The following is a 21664-nucleotide window of genomic DNA, read 5'->3' on the forward strand; positions in this document are numbered from 1 at the left end:
TTTGTTTTTCCTCTTATTTTGAAAAACAAAACAAAATATTAAATAGATTGTAAACCTATTTAATATTACTCCCAGATTCCATATTAGCTCACTAGAAAACAAGATCAGATAATCGATTTCCGTTTTCTAGTGAATTAACATGAAATTTTATCAGATCACTTCAGACCTCCGATAATCAAGGTGTGTGTGTGAGGGGGGGGGGAAGTGTCTACCAGAAGAAGTTTACAAACATCCATAGGGTGGGATTCGAGCTCGCGAACTCTTGGTCAGAGACAGGTCTTTATTAGGCTCATCTGTGTTGCAACATTTGTTTTAGAGATAAATTTGCTGATGAAGATTAGTGTGAAAGATCCCAATTGTAAAGAAAACTTGGCTGATTATTTAAGTATATATATACACACAAATATTATGCATTCATTTAATGCTCTTTTAAAACCAAATATTTAATATTGGGCTATTCGCATCTTAAATATAAACTATGATCGTGAATTAATTTTCCTTCTCTTACAACAAGAAAATTAATTCACTTTTAAAAGCGCACATATGAGATTAAAAGTATTTAAAAAATGCATACCAATACGTACATTCTCGTAATTCATGATCATATGATGCTTAAGAGACGCTTTTAAAATGGTATTTACATTATTTTTAAAAGTACAAAGTTTGCCTACGAACGAGCTCATTCTGTGCATGAAACAATTGCATTATGATGTCCTCTGAAGCAAATATATCAAAACGAACCTTACATTACGGTATACGACGAAACTCCATGGAATGCTTTGGACAGTTAAAGTAATTTCGATCAAAGCAAAAGTTATTGTGCATCACATTCCAGACCAACACAGGTGATGTTAATCTCAAGGTAAGCTAAATTCGAAACCAAAGAAACGAAAACTGACATTGAAACGAAATTGGAAAAATATCAAAATTAAGATAGAGTGACGTAATAAATCACTTCCGAGATTTAACTCAAAACCGTGTTTTGATAGCACTCAGATATATTCGATTTTCATAATAGTGAAGAAATTGGTGTTTAAGGCGTTGAATATGGAAAATTTTGAAGACTGAATTATTTTATTAGTAAAGGTAAAAGGCTCACTTCATCCCAATACTCGCTTTCGAGAGAATTAAGGGGAAGTGAAGTGGGTAGGATGATAGCTTGATCGCTAACTTGTATTGGCTTTGTAGAAACAAGCTACATAAAGGCTTGTTTACATGCTTTTGGGTAGCTGCAGATGAGTGTGACTGGATAATCTCATAATGAAAAGACAGGTTAGAAGGACTGTTTGCTGATGTGATAACAAGAGAAAAACCCAGAAGACCGCAATGTAGGCAGACTGATGTGCAGTTGGAAGTGGTAGTCGGAAAAGTACATCTAACAATATTGCATTCCTAACAAATAACAGATTAATTAGGGGGAAAATTGTTGTCAGAATGGTAGTATAATGTGTACTTAATAATGTAGTTCTGTCATAATATGCTGCACATGTATAGAGTTCACAATCCAGAGATTCTTCAATCAAGCAAGGGGTATTCTGTAATTAAAATGCAGAATGAATTCACAACATGAAATGTTTTATTTCCTCATGTAATTCAACTTCTGCAATCATGTGTAATCCTGTTCTATCATATAACATAAAGAAATACTCAGTACATATTGAAGAGAAGCTGATTTTTTCTGATCTGCAGTCAACAGTTCCGCTTGGTCTACACCACCTTCAAGAAGAGATTTTTCCTGCTAACGGAAGCAAATATAAAATAATTATTTCAGAAATTTAAACAGAAACTTTTCGATAATTTGAACAGAAAAGGACGAGAAAAAACTTAAACTTATGTAACATTAAATAGTTTGATATAGTTGTGTTCAATGAAACAACATTTGTTACGAGTTATACGTATTTTATCTATACTTCTTAAACAGGACAATCTGGACAATTCTAGAATCTGGAATAAATTCATGTCTTTATATACATTTGGGATATTTTGATGGCTCTCTGCTCCAACTGCCATCTGGTTTACATAGCATTTTTCTAGTTCCAGTCAGTAAAAGTACATCTAAACAACCGAATATGACTTTCTCCCCATATTTGTATATCTCCTTGTTTGGTTTCAAGAACAACTTCTTTCTTTGTGTGGTGTCTGGTCTTTTGCACCCTGCGGATAGAAAATCTTTTATTATACTTATATTGAATCTCGTAAATTTGTTTCATGCATATTAATTAGTACAATGATTATTACTCTAATAAATCATTACCTTTTATCTTGCAAGTTGGGATGTCATGTGACCATAGACCGGTTGCCAGACACGTTGAATTTGACGATCCATGTAGTGTTGTTCCGTGTTTACAAGTAAATTGAACTACTGTGGAAAGTGGATATTCCGATGCATGTGGTATTGGACGAATCTGCACAAAGCCGAAAGGTGGTGCAGATATTGGAGGACAAACAACAGCTGGAATGTTTAAGATTGAGTTATTAGAAGCAAGATAACACATCGTATCATTCTAACATAAATGCAGTTATCTCATTCTTATTAGCCAAAATACTTAAATTTAATTCCACTTTTAAGAGGGAATGGGTAACTGTTTTGGTTCATAGATCACACTGTAGCTTAGATGCTTCTAGATTCTCACACTTCTGCGAATGTAAAATTGAGTCCTTTTGCATCTCTTCTATATGTATACATAGAGGCAATTAAATTAAAAGAAATCATCGTCATGACGACATTAATATACAGTAGAACTTATTTATTGATAAGTACCGTTATGGTGGGCATAACGATTGACCGACATTACGATGTTATGTCAGTTTTTAAATCGATCCAGCCAATCGTTTTTACACGCAAAATCGTTGCATCCGAGTTGTTTGAAACATTTTTCTACTTGAGATTTCAAGATCGGACGTCTATTGAGAATCCGGCACTTCTTTATTCCTGAGCCATTGAAGCCATGCTTTATGCACGTTTGTAAGCTCCCACTTTCTATTTTTTTTTTTTGTCGGTTATGTTGTTTTTCAGTGCGATATGTCAACTTCTATTTTGTTCCGTAATATCAATATTGTTGAAGATGACAAAGAAAACTTTTTATATTCTTCAATTTTTTCGCAGCACGTTCTAACTAATGAATAATTTCAACTTTTTCGCGAACCCAGAGATATAGTTTCTTCAGTAGACATATCTATGACGTAAGGATTCGTTTTCAACTGATTTTATATTCGTTGGGTAAAGTAAGAGAGTGGGGGATTAGAATATAGACCAGTGTTTCTCAAACTTTTTAACTTTTTTCGACTACAGAAATCTTCACAAATCCTGAAATTTTGACGAACACCTTGGTTATTTTGTAATGTATAAATTAATAACAATAAATTGGTAATTTAGCTGATTTTTTATTATTAATCAATAATTGATAATTAATTATTGATTAATAATTAATTAAACAATTAATTATATATATATATATATATAGATATACACACAGTGGTATCTCGCTAATCCGAACTAATAAAAACCGTGCTCGTTCGGATTAGCGAAAAGTTCGTATTGGCGAATATTCCCCCAAGAGACAACAATAACTAGCGTTTAAGACAAAAATAATCAGATTCTAATGGTGTACTTCAATTTAATTCTGTAAATAAATGCAGTAACTGATAGAAAAGAAAGCTATTGTACTGTAACGTAAAACTTAAAGCATAATACAGTAGACAAGTTTATTTTAGTAAAAAATTTAGTTTGTATGTACCTGTATTGTTGGGGATTCTGAATTAATAAAATTGCATAGTTCAGTACATAACTTAATTTGCGTAAAAAATATCACTTTCTTGTACACAACACAAAAAAGAATTTTTTTTATTTCTTTGTAAAAAAGTCACTGATTTTATTTTGCTTCTTGGAAACTAAACTTTTTTCGAATGCTTCTTCACAGAGCAGCATTAGCAATAAAATTTTGTGGAATGGCGTATCATTCTGCTTAGCCCATTCCATACACATATTAAAACTGTCGACTGCCTCTTCATGTTTTACTTTTTTTTCTTCGAGTTCTTTATCATCATCATCATCTTCTTCTAATTCATTTGGAGCGTCAATTTCAGTATAATTTCAGCATCTGATTTGATTTCAAATCCACTTTCGGTTCTACCTGTAATCCGCTCCGTAACATCTGTTTGTGAAATTTCAACATCTGGATTTATATTTTTAACCAAATTATGCACGTTTTGAATTTCCTCTTTTTGTGTATCACCGTAGTAGTTATATTTTATTGTAATAATAATAAAATAAATAATAATAGTTAAAATAATAATTATTAAATAAAAATAATAGTACACAAAATAATAATACGTAATAAATAAAACTTGTTTTTCTTTCCAACCGCAGTTCGGATTACTGGGGTGTTCGGAGTCTAAAGAGGTTCGGATTAGCGAGATGCCTCTGTATATATATTATAGCTTCTATTCGATCGGCTTGTAGACATTTTAAAAAATAATAACTATACTGATTAAGAACACCGAGAAATGTATGATAAAAACTTTAATCAAACATGACTAGTTTCGTCGGAACGCCGACTTTCTTCAGGTATGTAAATAAATACAAAAGAACTGGAAAAATAAGAAGTTAAAAAACATTGACTTCTCATATAAAACAAATTAGAAATAGTAACAGTCAAATTTGAACTAGTGTCCGCGTGGCAGGTCTAGCGTGAGGCATACGTGAGTGGCTACTGGCTCGAGAGCGCCAGAATTGAATCGTTGCGCTGTGAGAGTCAGGCAAGCTGTAGCTTAAATTATTGTTCATGTGTGATTGGTCCAGAACTATTTCTTTTGATTCTAAGATACCTCTCTAGTTCGTCACCGCATTTATGGATAGTGGTCGTAAGGTTCCAGTCTATCTGCTGTTGGCGCTCTTCTAGATTGGAGTTAGCGCAGAGGGCGCTCGCACGGGTTCTCTTGTAAGAGATGTCACGTTGATGCTCCTTAAGACGTAGTGAGAGAGAGTTATCTGTATGTCCATAATAAGATTTACCGCAGTTGCAGATGATTTTGTAAACTCCTGGAAATTGAAGTTGGTCGTGTTTTTGTTTGGGTTGACTCAGGAAAGAACGAAGTTTTGGTAAGGTGGTGATGTAAGTTCTAATGTTGAATTTCTTCATAATTTTCGCCAGTTTTGGTGATAGAGAGCTTACAAACGGCAACTGAATGTGCGTAATAGGATTGGAGTTATCTTCTTGCTGAGGTTGAAGACGTGAATATAGACGTTTAGTTATGTTTCGAGAAGAAACAAGATTAAAGAGAGAACCAATCTTTCACACACATTTCCCTACTAGAAGTCATGGAACACGTGAAATATAAACAAAGCAAACCCTTTCTGATAGAACTTAACCTTTAAGATAACAGTTCCTGCTAATTGTTGTTGAAAGTATTAGGAAGGCGCTCTCATGAAGGTGGCCTACGATGAATTCTTTTTCCCATCACTACTTTGCGATATGGGGTGCTGTTGTACATTTTTGTTCTCGACATCAATGTATGAGAAGAGCTAGAAGTTTGGAATATATGCATTACAACCAATCCACCTTATTCTCACCTATAGAATAGGTTAATTAATGTAATCATACTCTAATATGATTACATTAATTATTTCAATATTTCAATATGATTACATTGAAAATGTTAGGAGGTGGTTTTCGTGTTGAGAGAATGCGTTTCACTTCCATATTTTTTCGTTGATAAAGATATGACTGTGGAAAATATTTTTCTGACTTTATCCGTATCCAGAGACATTTATCAGACTTAAAAGACTATGGAGTGTTACAAGTCATTACACGGGATTAATTTCCGTTGCTAGTCATCTAGATTATGAGTTCTGAGTGATGTGTTGGTCCTTAGTATGATGCGAATTTGCTTTTGACCATTTCGAAATAAATTCGTGCCATAAACTCTCTAGTGCTGTGGAAAAACTTAAAGGATTTACCTTATGATTGATTGTCCCTTCAAAAAGAAAAATTTGTCTGAATAGTTGACGTCGATGTCAGATGATCAAACTTCTTAATTGTTGGTTCTTGTTAGCCAATATGATAAGCCTACTTGTCTGTGTCTTTGGCTCAATATTACTTATGGATCTCCATTTCTTTATTCCATTTTCGCATAAATGTGAACTTTGGTGTGAACAATTGCTACAAAATAGTACGCACAGATGCACAGTTCATTTCAAATAAATCCTACTACAAATCGTTTATTAGACTCATATAAACTAATATGAAATATGAATTAATTATTTAAAATAATTTACCTTAATATCGAAAATAATTTAATCTAAAATCTAAAATATTTTAAAAACTAATAACTTTTAAATAATGATTCAAAATTAAAACATACCGATTATTATCATTTAAGTTTGAAACAGTCAATTATTATTATTTCCAAATTAAATATATTAATACTTATAATTATAACTTTTTTAATATACAAAATGAAATCCTTACCTTGTACAGAAACTCTGATTGTGTGTGTCTGATTTGTAGGTGTCATGCATGTATAATCGCCACTCTTTTCCTCTGTTGCAAATGGTATGGTAAGACGATATTTAAAGATTTTCCCACCAGATTTCTCTTTTTTCCATGACGTACGGCCGTTCTGTATAGCAGTGTGAGTTTTGGTTCCCGTGTTATTAAATATCCACACAGGAGTTCCAATATCACGGGGAAAGAAACATATCAAAGAGTACATAGCTCCCGGATAAACAACCAAAGTGCCATTGTCGCTGACCCCTACAAACTTGCCAGGATTATTAGGGGGTGGCTCGAAATCAATAGCCGGAGGGCTGTTTGGTTTATTCACTGCAAGGGAAAGAAAGAAAGAAAAATGACTTATTTTCGTGATATTTAGTGAATACAGGGAGTAATTAAAAAAAAGGATTCTGATCAATATGTTATGAAAACATTATTTAGAAATCAAGCAATGATTAGTTCTAGAGTAGGTTTTGTAGGCCCTTTTCTCTTCTGTTTAACCTAGCAACTCAAGATCATTGACCGTACAACTCAGATTATTTCAAATAATAATATATGCCTGTTAGAATATAGAACGACGAGGTAGCAGTAATTTCCGGTATTCTCTTATTCTCCTATTGCCTCTGATATCATCGATAGCAATGATTCAACTATCTTTGACAGCAAAGGGTGGAGGGCAGTTGTCTGACAATTTCAATTTCTCTCGTTGTTTCTCTTTTTCTTATAAAAAATCAGCTATTTTATACCCTTGTAAGAAGTAAGCGATGTCGTTTTAGCCCTCTCAAACTTGAAATTGAGGAGATGTCTAATGAGAGATAGCTGGTCCAAGACAATCACTAATTACAACTAGCATCAGGTGAAATAGAAGCGGCTGACAAGTGCTGCCATCTTGTAGTCTCCAATCCTAACACAATTTGTCTCTATCTGAAAATAGTGTGGGTTCCACGGTCGATTTTCTTGAGTTTACGGGACGAAAAATCCAAGTTTCAGGAAAAAGAAACTGTTTTTTCATGCTGGAGATCGGCTAACTCGTGAACCGGTCTTAGTAAAAGTTCTTTAGGCTAGAATTTAACTTACGGCGCTCTTTCGTCTGTCAGTCTAGTGCGGTAATTAGCACACGCCACTTTCACTGAGCTAGTTTGAGTTAATCATCTTTTACTGTACGTAGGCCGGTTTATTATCTCAAAGGGAAACTCAGATTTGTATTCTTATAATATGAAAATTATTACAATTTTCCGTAATAGTTGGTTCTCTTGGCCTAAAAATACTGCAGTCAAGTTGCACAATAATGAAAAGCAGGGAGGAAAGCATATATTGATTTACCGAAATAACTGTTTTAAATCGGATTGAATAATGAAAAGGTATTGAACGATTTATTAATTTTTGCTTTTGGAATGGCTACTGAAATTTGTCATTCCTCCAAATTATTGTGTTCAATTTTTCTTCAAAATGATGGATTATTCGTTTGTGCATCCTATGAGAGTTCTTTATTCTTCACATTAAAGTGGAGCTCGAAATTAATCATCAGACTTCACCTATAACCTCGAACCCTAAGGACTAGTTCGATTATTACAGAATTTAAAGACGCATTATATATTTATTAAAACGACACCCCTCATATTTTATCTCGAAAATTAAAATCTATTCAACTTATTACAAATGCATCCGATTTTATGAACATCAGTATACTCTGCCAATGAATGAGCCTAAGGAATGAGCTTAGTTCATGGATTTGTCTAAACAAATATGTTAATTATGCTTTTTTTCCCATAAGAAATAGCATTCTTCATAACGTAGCATTGTTCATAGCATAAGAAATAGCATCTAATTATTTATGATCTATTTGTGTTCACATAGCCACAGATTGGTTTTTATTGTCTTCATTACAAATATTATATTATTGTTCGCAGACTAATTAGATTATCTAGCTGTTATCCTAGTTTAGTAATCCGTTACCGAATCTTTATATTAACTGTAATTAGGCATAATTTCATGTTACTATCATTATCGCGTATTTACTATCACCACAAAGAAACACTGCAATACAGATTAAGAGATAATTAGCCTTATTTAATTGTATGGTATGTGAAAATATAAGTAGAAATTTAAAGTAATTTCCAAAAATGTACCTTTTATTTCTGCCTCATCCTGAAGTTTTTGACAAACGGGTGGAGAGCTGCTCCATTTCCCTCGTTGGCAAAATATTATGGAATTACCCTCCAAAAGAAACTTTCCTATGTGCTCACAGCGGAAAACAAGTTCATCGCCTGAAGGAATATTTTTCAGTAGATTGGCAGCATCTACGGGTTTTCCTCTGTAAGATACTATCACATGATGGTAGTCCTGGATTGGCACCATGGGACAGGATAAGCTCTGTGACGAGGGAGTGACTAGTGGGGAAAAAACGCATTACTGATATTTCGATGGAAAGAAATATCTAAGAAATTTCACCCTTTTAAACGGATACGACATTAATTTTCACAGTATGTAATTTATGAATTTTAATTTGATCTACTTTTGAATATTTGCACATGTGTAGCATTTTAATAGAGATGACTAAGATTGTCAGTTTTATTCTCTAGATCAGTACTACTTAGAATCACGCGATTTGTATAGTCTGACCGTAGTCGATAGGTAAGCTAACAATACCTACCTGATACCATGATGTTATAATCTACAAGTACCTTTAACCGACTTACTCCTTGACCTGTCCTGAGCTGCCTTTCTCCTGAGGCCATATCAATTTAAAAAAAGCTCTTCACTGATTTGAAATATACTCCTAGTCGCGTAGCTGACCGCAACCAGACGGGTACACAGGTGACAGATAGTGCCAGATAAGCTGGGTAACCTGACGATTAAGCGATCCCGGACTAACAGAACCATTGCCATCAGGGGTAGTGCAGTGGCCTTTGGCAAGGCCTCTGATACCAAAACGCCAGATAACCATAAGACGACAATGTGATATGGCATCCCATGCCACCATTAAATAAACATGCCCTAGGGGAGGTACATGAAGATCAACTACAGCGATTGTCCACCTTACCTGGTTGACAATCGCTGTAGTTGATTGCACAGGTGTCTGCTTCATATCAGGAACAGTCTCTGTTCCTGATATGAAGGTAGGTAACAATACCTACCTGATACCATGATGTTATAATCTACAAGTACCTTTAACCGACTTACTCCTTGACCTGTCCCGAGCTGCCTTTCTCCTGAGGCCATATCAATTTAAAAAGAGCTCTTCATTGATTTGAAATATACTCCTAGTGGCGTAGCTGACCGCAACCAGACGGGTACACAGGTAACAGATAGTGCAAGATAAGCTGGGTAACCTGACGATTAAGCGATCCCGGACTAACAGAAGCATTGCCATCAGGGGTAGTGCAGTGACCTTTGGCAAGGCCTCTGATACCAAAACGCCAGATAACCATAAGACGACAATGTGATATGGCATCCCATGCCGCCATTAAATAAACATGCCCTAGGGGAGGTACATGAAGATCAACTACAGCGATTGTCCACCTTACCTGGTTGACAATCGCTGTAGTTGATTGCACAGGTGTCTGCTCCATATCAGGAACAGTCTCTGTTTCAGGGATTGATGGTAGGTTGTACCCACCCCCGGCTATGAAGTAACAACATCTGACTAACACCTCACTTTAGGATCCAAATGCCAACTGTGATATCCTGGACCCTACAAGAATTAAGCACAGTACACACACACACACACAGTATCAAAGTAGACATAGTGGTTCGAACGTCTCCCAGGTCAACAAGGTTCGTGTCCATAGCTTAGGTTGATGGCTATGTTCGAAAAGTCCACTACAGTCTCCAAACCATTTAGTCACCTTAAAAATGAACCAACATAACCACTTTACAACCAAACAAACAAACAACGACATCGGGACTTGCCTGACTATTCTATTAGAGGTACTAAAAAATATCCTTTCAGACGCAAAGCATACATTGTTGTTCTACAGGAAACTCACCACACCACAATGAAATATTATTATTCCTGGCTACATTCCTCTCAATGATAAACTTGATGAGACATAGCGTGGCGATCTACACAAAAGTAAATTTGAAGAGAAACTCTGAATCTCTGGACCATTCGCAAAGTGAATTTTTCTTTGGTATCCTCCTGAACAAAACTTCTCAATCTAAAATGTATATAAGCCTCCTCTACTTAACTAGACAAGCAAGGCATTTACTCAGCCACCACTTTCTGGTATCATCATTGGAGATTTTAACTCTTAGAACAGCCCTGGCTCTGGTATTGCGCAGTATTTTACCATTTTGCAGCCTGTCACCACTCAACTCTCGTGGACACACACACAGCTTTACATTACTATGACAACCATCTCTGGTACTTGAAGACCTGCTCCTCTCCCATAGATACCTGTACTTTCCAATGCTTTCCTATACATCAAGATATCTCTCTCCATTTCCAGCTGGCTATTTTACCTCCAGATCTCACATATGGCTAGTGGAAGTACAGATGACAGTCCCCAGGATTTGGCGGAGAAGACTGAAGTGAAACTGCAAACAAATACCTGATTATAGATCCAACTATCAAACTTCCCGGATTCAATCTACCTCGATACCTCTGGAGTCAACTTAACAAAGCTAGAACTGGACAAGGGCCACTGTGCCCGCTTATTACATCTATGGAGAATATAATAATCACCCTTGTGTGTGTGTGTGTGTGTGTGTGTGTGTGTGTGTGTGTGTGTGTGTGTGTGTGTGTGTGTGTGTGTGTGTGTGTGTGTGTGTGTGTGTGTGTGTGTGTGTGTGATGCTGTGAAAGCTATCCATCATCATAGTCATCATGATGCATAGTTTGCTCTGTAGACTATGCACCATATGCATTATGATGACTTCCCCAGAGAATCCTTCCCTGTAGGCGTCAGGAACTTGCATTTACTCACAGACAGTGCCATAGATCGGTTGACTATCTCTTAGTCTGTATGTAGTTTTGCTCTTTCATTTCTTGTACGCTGTACGCTAAATAAATAAAGTACATTCTTCTTATGGGCATCTATCATTACAATTATTGTACTTTCGGGAGAGGGAGAGAGGTAGATCATACTGAGAGTTCACATGTGTATCATAACTGCATTGCTTAGGCTGATAACATTGCTGTCTTTCGAATATCAAAATGAACACAATACATTTCTGAAGCATATAACATTCATATCATCGGCTCACTGCATACTCCTTGATAAACCAAATATGACTAATATTTTTTTATATATTTCCCAGAAAAACGAACATGCTTCATAATTTTTAAGAACTGGATTAAATAAAATCCAAATACTTTAAATGTTTCTATGCCTTATGGAAACTGCATTTGCATTCATAGCGCTAGGCTGGAAGAAGAAAGGCCATTGTAAGTTCGATTCTAGTCGGACAATAATGAGAATTTTTTCAAAACCTTTCTTGGACCAGTTCCCCAGTTAATCAATCTCTGGAAATAAAAACTATGGATTTTCCTCTTGGATTTTTGCTATTAATCCCATAATTCAAGAAAATCGACCATAGAACTCACACTGATAGAGGTTTTCTGCTGTACTCTCCTCTCTGGATAGAAATGAAAACAATCGATCTCCTTGGGTCAGCTATCCATATTTGGATAAGAATTGAAATTGGCTGCCTCTTCTAGTCCTCAAAGAAGTTCGTTAGAATTAAACATCCTCACCTACTCCCTCCAGGTCATTAGACATGAACGAATATAATTGAAAATAATTCAGTCTGTGGGTATGTTTCATTTACATTATAATCATAATACTAAACTAAAAAAACGTTTAAGCTCACAGATTTTAAATGTTTATGTTGTTTGGTTTTATGTCGGTATGTTTTAAATGAAATTTATGTTGCTAGTAAATTATTGAAGCACAAGAATGGAATTGTCTACTGCATATCTATATCTACTTTAAGAAATGTTCTCCAAAGCCTTGCGAATATCACAAATAATGAATCATTTCAAACTTTTCTTATAGATGCTACAACATTAGCTGGAAAAGTTACAGTTGATCCTAATTTGAAACCAACGTTTGTAAGTAGTAGACTGTGTCAGCAGAAAAAAAACAACAACATGATTATGAAGCCAAAGATGAGCCTATTTCTGATCCCCAAACTAAATTTAAAATTGAGTCTTTCTTTCTTGTTATTGACGTAGCAACGAGTTCTACCCACGAAAGTTTTGGACAATTGGAATACCACAGGCCACATTTTTTTTTCGTTTTTATATATTCCTAAATCGAAATTTGAGGCGACAAATGAGCTTTTAAACAAATGTAAAAATCTAGAAAGTATTCTAACTCATCAAGAAAATCGAGCCATTGAGCTGTTTGATGAATTGAGAGTTTCCCACTTTGTACCAGAAAATACGCCGCCAATTGAAGTGCTACGTTATATAGTTGAAAATAACTTTGCTCGTAATGTTTGCATTAGCCTTAAGAATGTTACTGCTATTGCCGGTAACAGCTGCAAGCCGCGAGCTTCTGGTTTCAAAACTAAAGTTTATTAATACTTATTTACGTTTTAGAAGGGCCGAAATTTGAATTGGAAAGTCCTGTCTTGATTTCAGTTGAAAATGAAATCGGTCAGAAATTAGCCTACACTATATATATATATATATATATATTATAATAGTTACCTGTTCGTGACTTAGCAGTTCTCCATTCTACAAGTCCTGATGAGCAGTACTTACATGTAAGTTAATAGTAATGCATTATAAAAAACAATATTTTTAGGATGTGTTGATTGTATTTGTGATATTGATGAATTCTGGAGCAATAAAATTATTGATTTTTCAAATAAACTAACTTTTAATAAACGTCACTTTGTTATAATTTAATTAAAATTTACAGCAGGTGCATTTACTCTGCGGAAGCCGAACATACTCGTCTTCACTTGATTTTAATTAACAAAATTCTAGCGTTAGAAGGTTAGTTGTCTCTCTCTCTTTCTGAAAATTATATTATCTATGCTCATTTTTTATTAATTTATGAATTTTCATTTGTTAATACTACTATTTAAACTTTATTATCAGACATGTTGAAGCCTAGCTTAACATCATGGCTTTTACGACGTCATTAAAAAGTTTTTTTTTTTAAATAAAATAAAATAAAAACCTACCTACCTCTGCTTATGATCGATAAACTTCTGAAACTGGCTGCAAAATGTGCATGCATCCAGTTGTAAATGAAAAGGAACCGCCATTAAGGGCAAGAGTTTCAGCTTCGCGTCTCGAAGCTGAAATTATTTTTCACCGACTCGTCATCAGGATTCCCCAACGCAATGTTGATGCTGAGAAAAACTCATACAATTTCTGAACAGTTTCAAAGAATGAAATCCCTCCACTAGATGACATAGCAGCATCATTGTCAACTACGTTCCGAGAATGAGAAGAGCAAGGTATAAAAAAAAGCTCTGGAGTTCAATTGTTAAAATTTGATTTGATCCAAATGTTGACTCAAATACCTAATGCGTTGTTGTACTCCTGAATGTTTTTCGTTCATGTTTGATCCATTGTCGTAACCTTGGCCACGCATGTTTGAGATAGAAATATTCATATCTGACATTTTTTTAAGGATACATTCAGTTGCAACTGAGCTTGTGGCTTCTACAGGAATGAAACGAACAGTGCACATGGTTATATTGATATCACCTGGATCCATATTAACAAATCTTACAATTAGTGTTAATTGTTCAATATGACTTACGTCGGAGTACAGTCTGCAACTATGCTGAAATAGTTAACATTCTGCACCATACAAATTATTTTCCTTTTTATTACTCCAGAGAGGAGAGAAATCAATTCATTTTGAATGTTTTTCCCAAGATGATGTTGGGCTGATCCACAAAATACTCAGTAAATATTCAGACAAAGCATTATCGAATCTGGCAACTAATTCAACAAGCTTCAAAAAATTGTTATTATGTTCATACAATTTATCAGATGTTCCACGAAAGGGCAGACATTGTTGAGCTAAAAATTGAACCATGGCAATCACGCGTTCTATTATGCTCTTCCAGTGCCGAGCCTCTGTATTTAACAATTTTTGTTACGTTGAATCAATCGTCTGCTCTAATTTAAGCCTAGACGACAACTCAGTCCACCACTTATGGGACTCCAAGTGGTTTCTAGATTTTTTGTTCGTTAAGATACGGATATAGATGTCCCTGGTCGTTATATCCGTCAGCAATGAGTGAAGCGTAAATTACTGGAGAACAACTTACAACAGAAATAAAACACAGAATCGTTTTCTTCAGAATACACTAACCATGACCGATCAATATGTTCTCCTCTGCTTATTTCCTCTGTGTAATGATTTAATGAAACTTTCCGACCATTACAGCTGCTTGGAAAAACGAAATCACTTTTTGTTCTTATCTTTAGTTTTGTTTTCACCCTCATTGTTACTAATGTCGACATTACTGAGATCGCAATTAGAAGTACTTGCCATGAGCTCAGAATTTTTGGTTTCGGTCCTTTCGCTTATTTTCTCTTGTATTACATTAGCTGTTTCGGTTTTTAGATATTTATGCAAAGTCCCGCTTTGTTTTATCTGAATATCGCGTTCTGGTTTCGATTTCGTTTGCGATATTCTGCGAATAACAGTTTTCTTTTTCTTTTATTAGACATGTTGGAATGTTAAAATTATTTTAAAAGCCAAATCCATAATAATTGTATCAAAAGAAGTATTAACAATCACTGCACAACTGTATTTATGTATTTAAATTCTATTTCTGTAATTGTTTTACTCTTAACCAATTATCTCATTGTTTGGTCTGATTAGTTACCTTGATCTTTGGTTAAGTGACATTTACCCTCAGGTTAAGGCACTACATTAAAATAATACTGCATTATTTTAAATGATTACGCTTTTTAAAAAATATACAGTGCAATGAAGTTTTATTATGTAAAAATTTAACTAACGACATCTTGAAGTCTGGTTTCAACAGAGAAGGAATAAATGACTTTTTTATTATTCATTTTTCATATAATTTAGGCCAATTTTGTTGCCCCGTGCAAATGCACGTGCTACACTGTCGTTAGAGGCGACTTTGACTATTTTATTTTATGTTTGAAGAAATTCTTGTTTATAATTCCACAATTCAGAAAGATCGACTTTAGAACTCACGTGATATTGATCAATAAAAACTAGTTAGGATTAGAAACACGAGAGGGTGGTTGTGAAATCTGTTCTGTTGCATTCTACTCACCATCTCGTCTAACGCTGTTATAGAAATGAACTAAATCTCAGAAGTGACGAAGGGTAACTAACTCTGCATGTTAGTAAATGTCTCAGGGATAAAAGCGTTCAGCTTTCGTGGAATATAAATGAGTTTTATTGTTATTCTCCCTGTGATTTTACAGCATTTTGCACGAAGCGAAAAAAAAAGTCTTCGTTTAATATTTGAGAACAGTTTTGACACAGTATAATCGCCATGTACGTTAGTACTTGAAGATAATGTAAACAAAATGTTATTAAACGCGCTTCTACATGTATATTTTTATGCTAATGTTGAACAGATTGTGCCATTGCTTTATAAGCAAAGATAAAGGAATAATCTTGTCATTGCTGATTTTGCTAAGGTTTGTTTATTATTTTCACTTAAATGATCGCAAGGTCTGATATTTCTTTTAATAAAGCAAGCTACTTGCTTATGTAATTATGTCGGCATACAAGAAGGTAAATAAGCCTTACTTCACTAGATAGTTAAATTTATAATACTAATATGTAGAATATTTCTTCAAAATAAGATATGCCATTAACCTCAGTCTCAATACAGGGCATGAAACATGAATAAATCTCCGGGAATAAGCCTATCTTCCCGACTCCAGAAATTTATACCTTCACAGTCAAAGCAACACAGAAAGCTTCGTAGAAAAGCATCAAAGAACTTCTAAATTGCCGCCAAATAGATCCGTTATATTTTAACAGTAAAATGTTTAGATTCGTGAATGATTTTCATATATATATATATTCTTACTGCAGCGTTAATGTGACACATTTCCTTTATATTCAGATTTTCGTAATAGTGATCAAAATCAGCTAAATACTAAACGAAATATAAGAAACTTACCTGCTTTATATTCAACACTTGGGGTAGATCTTTTATAATAATTATAAGGAGATGTTTCTTCTGAAAGTCTAGAACTTGATTGTTTTGTTGCTACAATCCCTTCGATCACCGTCTCGTTAATTTTGTTCATTCGCGCTACCAAATCTTCAACAGAAAGTTCCATTTCATTGAGTTTATCACGTGTTTTAAACGTGTCTGCTTGAATTCTCTTTAGTGTTTCCCTCAAGTCAAATACAGTGACCTTATCTTCGATATCATTTATATGCTTCTGGAGGGTATTAATCGAATTATTCAAGTCAAGGATTCCTTTCTGACTGTTGCTAATGTTTGAGTAGACCCTATTAACTGTTTCTTCTAACAGATCTTGGTTGTACTTCACAGAATCCAGTTCTTCCATATGGGAAGCAAGTGAATCTGAAAAGTTCTGATACAGCTGTGATATAAGGGAACCAATGTTACTGTTATGAAATGATTCCATCTTCTCAGTAAATGTCTCTAAGTCAGCTGTTTTTATTGTCGTTTTTAAATTGGATTCGATTTCTTCAACTCGGTTCATAACTATACGCAAGTTGATAATTATCTGACTCATGTTATAAAGAAAAATTTCCCTTTTCAACTTACTGTCATTATTTTCTTTCTGGATGTTCGTTATATCACGTGTCACATTGCCAAAGTGATTCATGAGCATTTCAATTTTTTCTTTCATCTGAGAATCATCCATTAAAATATTTTCTATGGTACTGTTCACCGCAATTGAGTTTTTAAGGCATGTTTCATTAAGACTAAATAGTTTAAGATTCACAACATTCGTAGTAGTAGAAAGATCTGTACTTACTTCGGTTACTTTAATCAGCAATTTTTCTAGCGCTGTTTTCATAGTAGCAACTTTTTCTCGTAATGTGGAATTTAAAGTTTTCACTTGCTCAACTAAAATTGTTACCTTGTCGTCATTCAGCTGTAGTCCAGTTAAAGCGTATTCCACTTTCAGGATCTTTCGAGAAAAGGTGTTGTTGATGACTTCAAAAAATGCAGTAGTTACATTTTCCAAGTTTCTAAGCTGTCTTGTTATTATCGATTCATTTGTCTTCGTTTCGTTCATCTGCTGTTCAAATACCCTCATCTGAATTTCGAGCTGATTTTTGTTTAATGCGGTTAATTCTTGAAATCTGATTTGACTGATCTCCAGCGCCTTGGAAAGTGTCTTAACCTTTTCTTCATTCTCCTGTATTTTGTTAGTATTTTCTTTTAACTCTCGTATCCTAAAATTAGTGTCATTCAGTTCCCTTTGATTAGTCATTATTTTTAATTCCAGTGATTTCCTAATTGCTTTCTCTTCTTGCAGTTCTCTACTCAGAGCATTGTTCACCTTATGCAGTTCTTTAATTTCATTACTAAGATTTTTAATCATTAATATTTCCTTGGAAATATTCACATGAGATTCAGGAGACGGTGTAAATGGTTCTGATTTTCCCTGTCTACTATTTCGGGCAACATTATTTAACTGATTTCTAAGTTCCTTTAAAGTTCTTTCAAATGCATTCATTTTATGATTCAGATTTGCAATGCTGTATCGAAAACTCACACATTGAGTTAGTGATTCGACTATCGGGGCACACTTAAATTTTTTCACGAGTGTCTCTAATCCAGATGTGAATTTGTCACACATGCAAGAGCTGCCGTAATCTATCGCAGAGCTCCGCGAAGCATTCACAAAAATACTAATCACAAACTGAATAAAGAAATAAATTCTATCTTTACCGATCATTATAAAAGAATAACATCAGACCAAGATTTGTTTGAAATTATCCAAGCACTCACTTTGCACAAGGATTTTCCACAGTATTACTCCACGCTCTTAAATGACAAATGCATTTGGTTGAAAAACGAATTGTTGCTGCAGTTGGTTAACAACACTAAAATCAAAATTAACGACGCTTTACAGCATTAATGCACATGGTACACTCTCACTGTATAAATGATTATCGAACAAATGTGACCTATTTGCTGTACTGGTTTGTTTCCTCTCTGTCAGCTTACTTCCTCTGTCACACCTTCTTTTCTTATTACAGAACGACGACTAAGCACCTTAACACTGGGAGTAACAGCGAATGTAATCGCAGTTCATTTTCTAGAACGGAAAAAAAGGTTTACTTTATTCTGTTTACTGAACATTTTGTGATCCAAATGTGTATTATTAGGAAATTGTGCTTCTCTAAGAAGTTATAGTTTTTTGAACGTGACAGTTAGTTGAGGGCTAGAAGAGTAATGCATTATATCTATTAATTGCATGTGTTACCGACTAGGCTGAGTCGGGAACACATGCAAGTATAATATACATATATATATATATATATATATATATATCATCCGCCTTCCACGAGGACACCTTAAGTTTACGCAAGGTTGAAACTGAGTGAACACCACGAATTACCCAAATTCATATTTCTACCGCGATGTGCACTTAACTAAATCCAATGTGTTCAAGATCGGTTTATTGTTCATGACTGAAAAACAAAAGCACCGGAGGAATCTAACCTCAAAACGACATTCCGGTCCGGACTAATGGAGTATTGAAAAAAAAAAAAAATGAGCAGTAAGTGAATCATATACTGACTAATCGCTACTATGCTAAACCAGTAGACGTACCAAAAAATTATCCATCTGCGTATAGAATTTTTTTTTTTTTTTGTAAATGAACTCAGCTTATCTTCTTCTTTGCATTCCTTCTTGCAAATGTTTTTAATTTATTTCACAAATATCATAAATTATGTTTTTTTTTTATTTTTTTTTATTTGTTTATCTCTAAGCCAAGAAAGGTTGGAATCCTACATTACATTTGTACTGTGAGTGAGCGAAAGATTTATTTCTATTTTTATTAATTTTATATATTTTTTGTATTTTTACAAAAGTCGGAAGCCCTAATTCAGAGGCCAAACATGGAACTATTTCAAGTGACTTCAGGCCTCCACCAAGCGGGGAGGTTGCATCACACCGAGCAATGAAATTAATTTCTTTCGATTAAAGACAATTGCAAACATCCATGCCCACGACGGGATTCGCACCTGAAATCTGTTGGTTGGAGAGCTGTCTACGGTTACTATTCAGCAAAACAGGCAAGCATGATTATTATTTTATTTAATTTTTAGTCTATACACGAAAGATTGTTTGATCAACCTATAGTACGTTAGTACCGTGTACGGGTAACGGTGATACATCTTCGATTATTTATTATTTTTTCATGAATAAATATGTTTTGATTCATTCCTAAATTGTGTGCAAATATGCATTCAGAACGTATTTTTCTACGATGGCTGCACATCCATAAAAGCATTCGTTTCAGAGTTACTCTTCACTTTAATTCAAATTAACATTAAATTACTCAGTAATGTTGCATTTATCCTTAATATTATTCTTCATATGCACATTTCTGAAGGCAGTGTTCGTTTATTTTTTTTATTTATTTATTTTAATATTAGTATTGAAATAATAAATGCCTGTTAATTTCTTGGAAAAGAGTGTATGAAATCGTATTCGGAATCTAATCCCACCCAACTTTCGGAACTTCTGTAGTTCTCTGTACTTGCTCAAGATTCCTTGACTTGTCAGAAGGAAGTCACCTTTAAATATTGTTGCAATTCCGTATTTTCAATTATTTCCCCTCCATATATACTCTCTGCATAAGAAGATGAAGTATATAAATAAATTGGATAGTTTCTGGAAAATTCAATGATAATTTACAAAATTGACAAGATTGAATGATTATCTTCTCTCAAGTCAAATAGTGTTTTGCTAGAAATCCTTATAGATTCTGACAGAACTTTAACATACAATATTAAAGTTTTCTATTTCATTTATTGCATTTTTAAAATATATAATCACTACTTGTAAGCAGTGAAATTTAAAACTATGCTTGAAGTGTAAAGTATTTGAAAAAAAAATATAGCTTGTTACAAGTATATTATTAAGCATTTGTGGTTTTACTCAGTAATATCATTTGAATAAATTATTCGCAAATTTCAAAATGTCATTCTAGAACGTTTATTTCATATAGATGTGGAGCAAAGAAAATCAATAGGTACGTTGAACCTCTTGACATAAAATAAAGGGTTACAATTGGAACTGCTTGAGTATATTACAAGAAATATTAACACTATTTACAAATAATGAGGCAAAGAGGACTGATTGTACAGTAATTTATACTGATTGCATTTTATACAGCATTAAAAATTCTCATTGAGTTGTTTGAATACTGTACAATCGCTATTAGAGAAGCATGCTCATTCAGAAATTAATCTGTCTACTGGCGCTTGGATGCGGGAAGAAAATAAATGTAAGTAGCACGAGGGTTTAAATTATGCTTCACTATAAAAGGATATGAACGGCAATGAATTGATTTACATTGATCCTAACAAGAAGCGAAAGGACATCCTGCTCTATTTCAAGCGCTGGCTCTTTACCTGTTGAAAAATGTTCTGTACAGAAGAATCAATAATCATGGCTTTGATGGAGAATCAAGTGACTACCTGTACACAGTAAGGATACGCAGATGGATGTTTGCTCCATGTACCATCGCTCATGCATCGAATTTTGGCATTTCCAATTATTAAATGGTTTGATGAACAGCTAAAAATGATACTCCTACTATATTTGTAGATCTTCTTATCCGGTTTTAACAGTAAGTTGTCCCGATGAGAAATATCTGGTCTTAAACAACCTGAAAAAAGAAGAATAAATAAATTAAGTAAAAGCATATTTTATTTTAAAGATTTCGCGTTTATTGAAGAAACTATGTAAATAATACTTAAAGGTCAAAAGATTTCAATTAACGAATTTATGGCAGGTTCGGTTCTCTGAGTTCTCACCTTCTGTTTTGCAACTTGGGAAATCATGTGACCACAAACCCGATGCTAGACACGTTGTGTTTGATGGTCCTTCCAACGTGCCTTCGTCCTTGCAGGTAAACAAGCCTAAAGTAGAAACGGGGATATCTGAAGAAACACGTGCTGGGAGAGTCATTTTCACTGAACTGTCACGTGGTCGTGACGTAAGGAAACAATGAACAGCTGGAACATAGAA

At 34.3% G+C, this 21664-nt stretch overlaps 2 protein-coding genes across 2 annotated transcripts in view; both read right to left on the minus strand.

The window, feature by feature from the left end:
- Positions 1 to 1878: 1878 nt before the first annotated feature.
- LOC150110141 (uncharacterized) lies at positions 1879 to 18131 on the minus strand. The gene is made up of 5 exons (XM_090415907.1): positions 16589 to 18131; positions 8624 to 8884; positions 6471 to 6824; positions 2255 to 2452; positions 1879 to 2154 (listed from the first exon to the last, which is right to left on the minus strand). Exons 1-5 carry the CDS (start codon positions 18129 to 18131, stop codon positions 1964 to 1966), a joined length of 2547 nt encoding a protein of 848 aa, XP_090272033.1. The 3' UTR covers positions 1879 to 1963.
- A 2479-nt stretch (positions 18132 to 20610) lies between these two features.
- The window catches only part of LOC150110142 (locomotion-related protein Hikaru genki-like), a 50871-nt gene continuing 49817 nt past the window's right edge, over positions 20611 to 21664 (minus strand). Inside the window, exons 5-6 of the mRNA XM_090398049.1 lie at positions 21451 to 21651; positions 20611 to 21302 (exon numbers count right to left, since the gene is read on the minus strand). Of these exons, the coding sequence (XP_090254175.1) occupies positions 21100 to 21302; positions 21451 to 21651 (404 nt within the window). The 3' untranslated portion in view covers positions 20611 to 21099. The remainder of the gene's footprint in view (positions 21303 to 21450; positions 21652 to 21664) is intronic.

The sequence above is a fragment of the Typopeltis vanoorti genome, chromosome 1, assembly GCF_054136105.1.
Source record: "Typopeltis vanoorti isolate ZY-2024b chromosome 1, IOZ_Tvanoo_1.0, whole genome shotgun sequence".
Classification (NCBI taxonomy): domain Eukaryota; kingdom Metazoa; phylum Arthropoda; class Arachnida; order Uropygi; family Thelyphonidae; genus Typopeltis; species Typopeltis vanoorti.

Coding starts and splice junctions, on each gene's coding strand:
- LOC150110141 (XM_090415907.1), bottom strand. CDS start 18,131: ATGAATGCATTTGAAAGAACTTTAAAGGAACTTAGAAATCAGTTAAAT. Junction 2,453..6,470: donor AATCAGAGTTTCTGTACAAG/GTAAGGATTTCA, acceptor TAAACATTCCAG/CTGTTGTTTGTCCTCCAATA. Junction 2,155..2,254: donor CCCAACTTGCAAGATAAAAG/GTAATGATTTAT, acceptor TTCTATCCGCAG/GGTGCAAAAGACCAGACACC.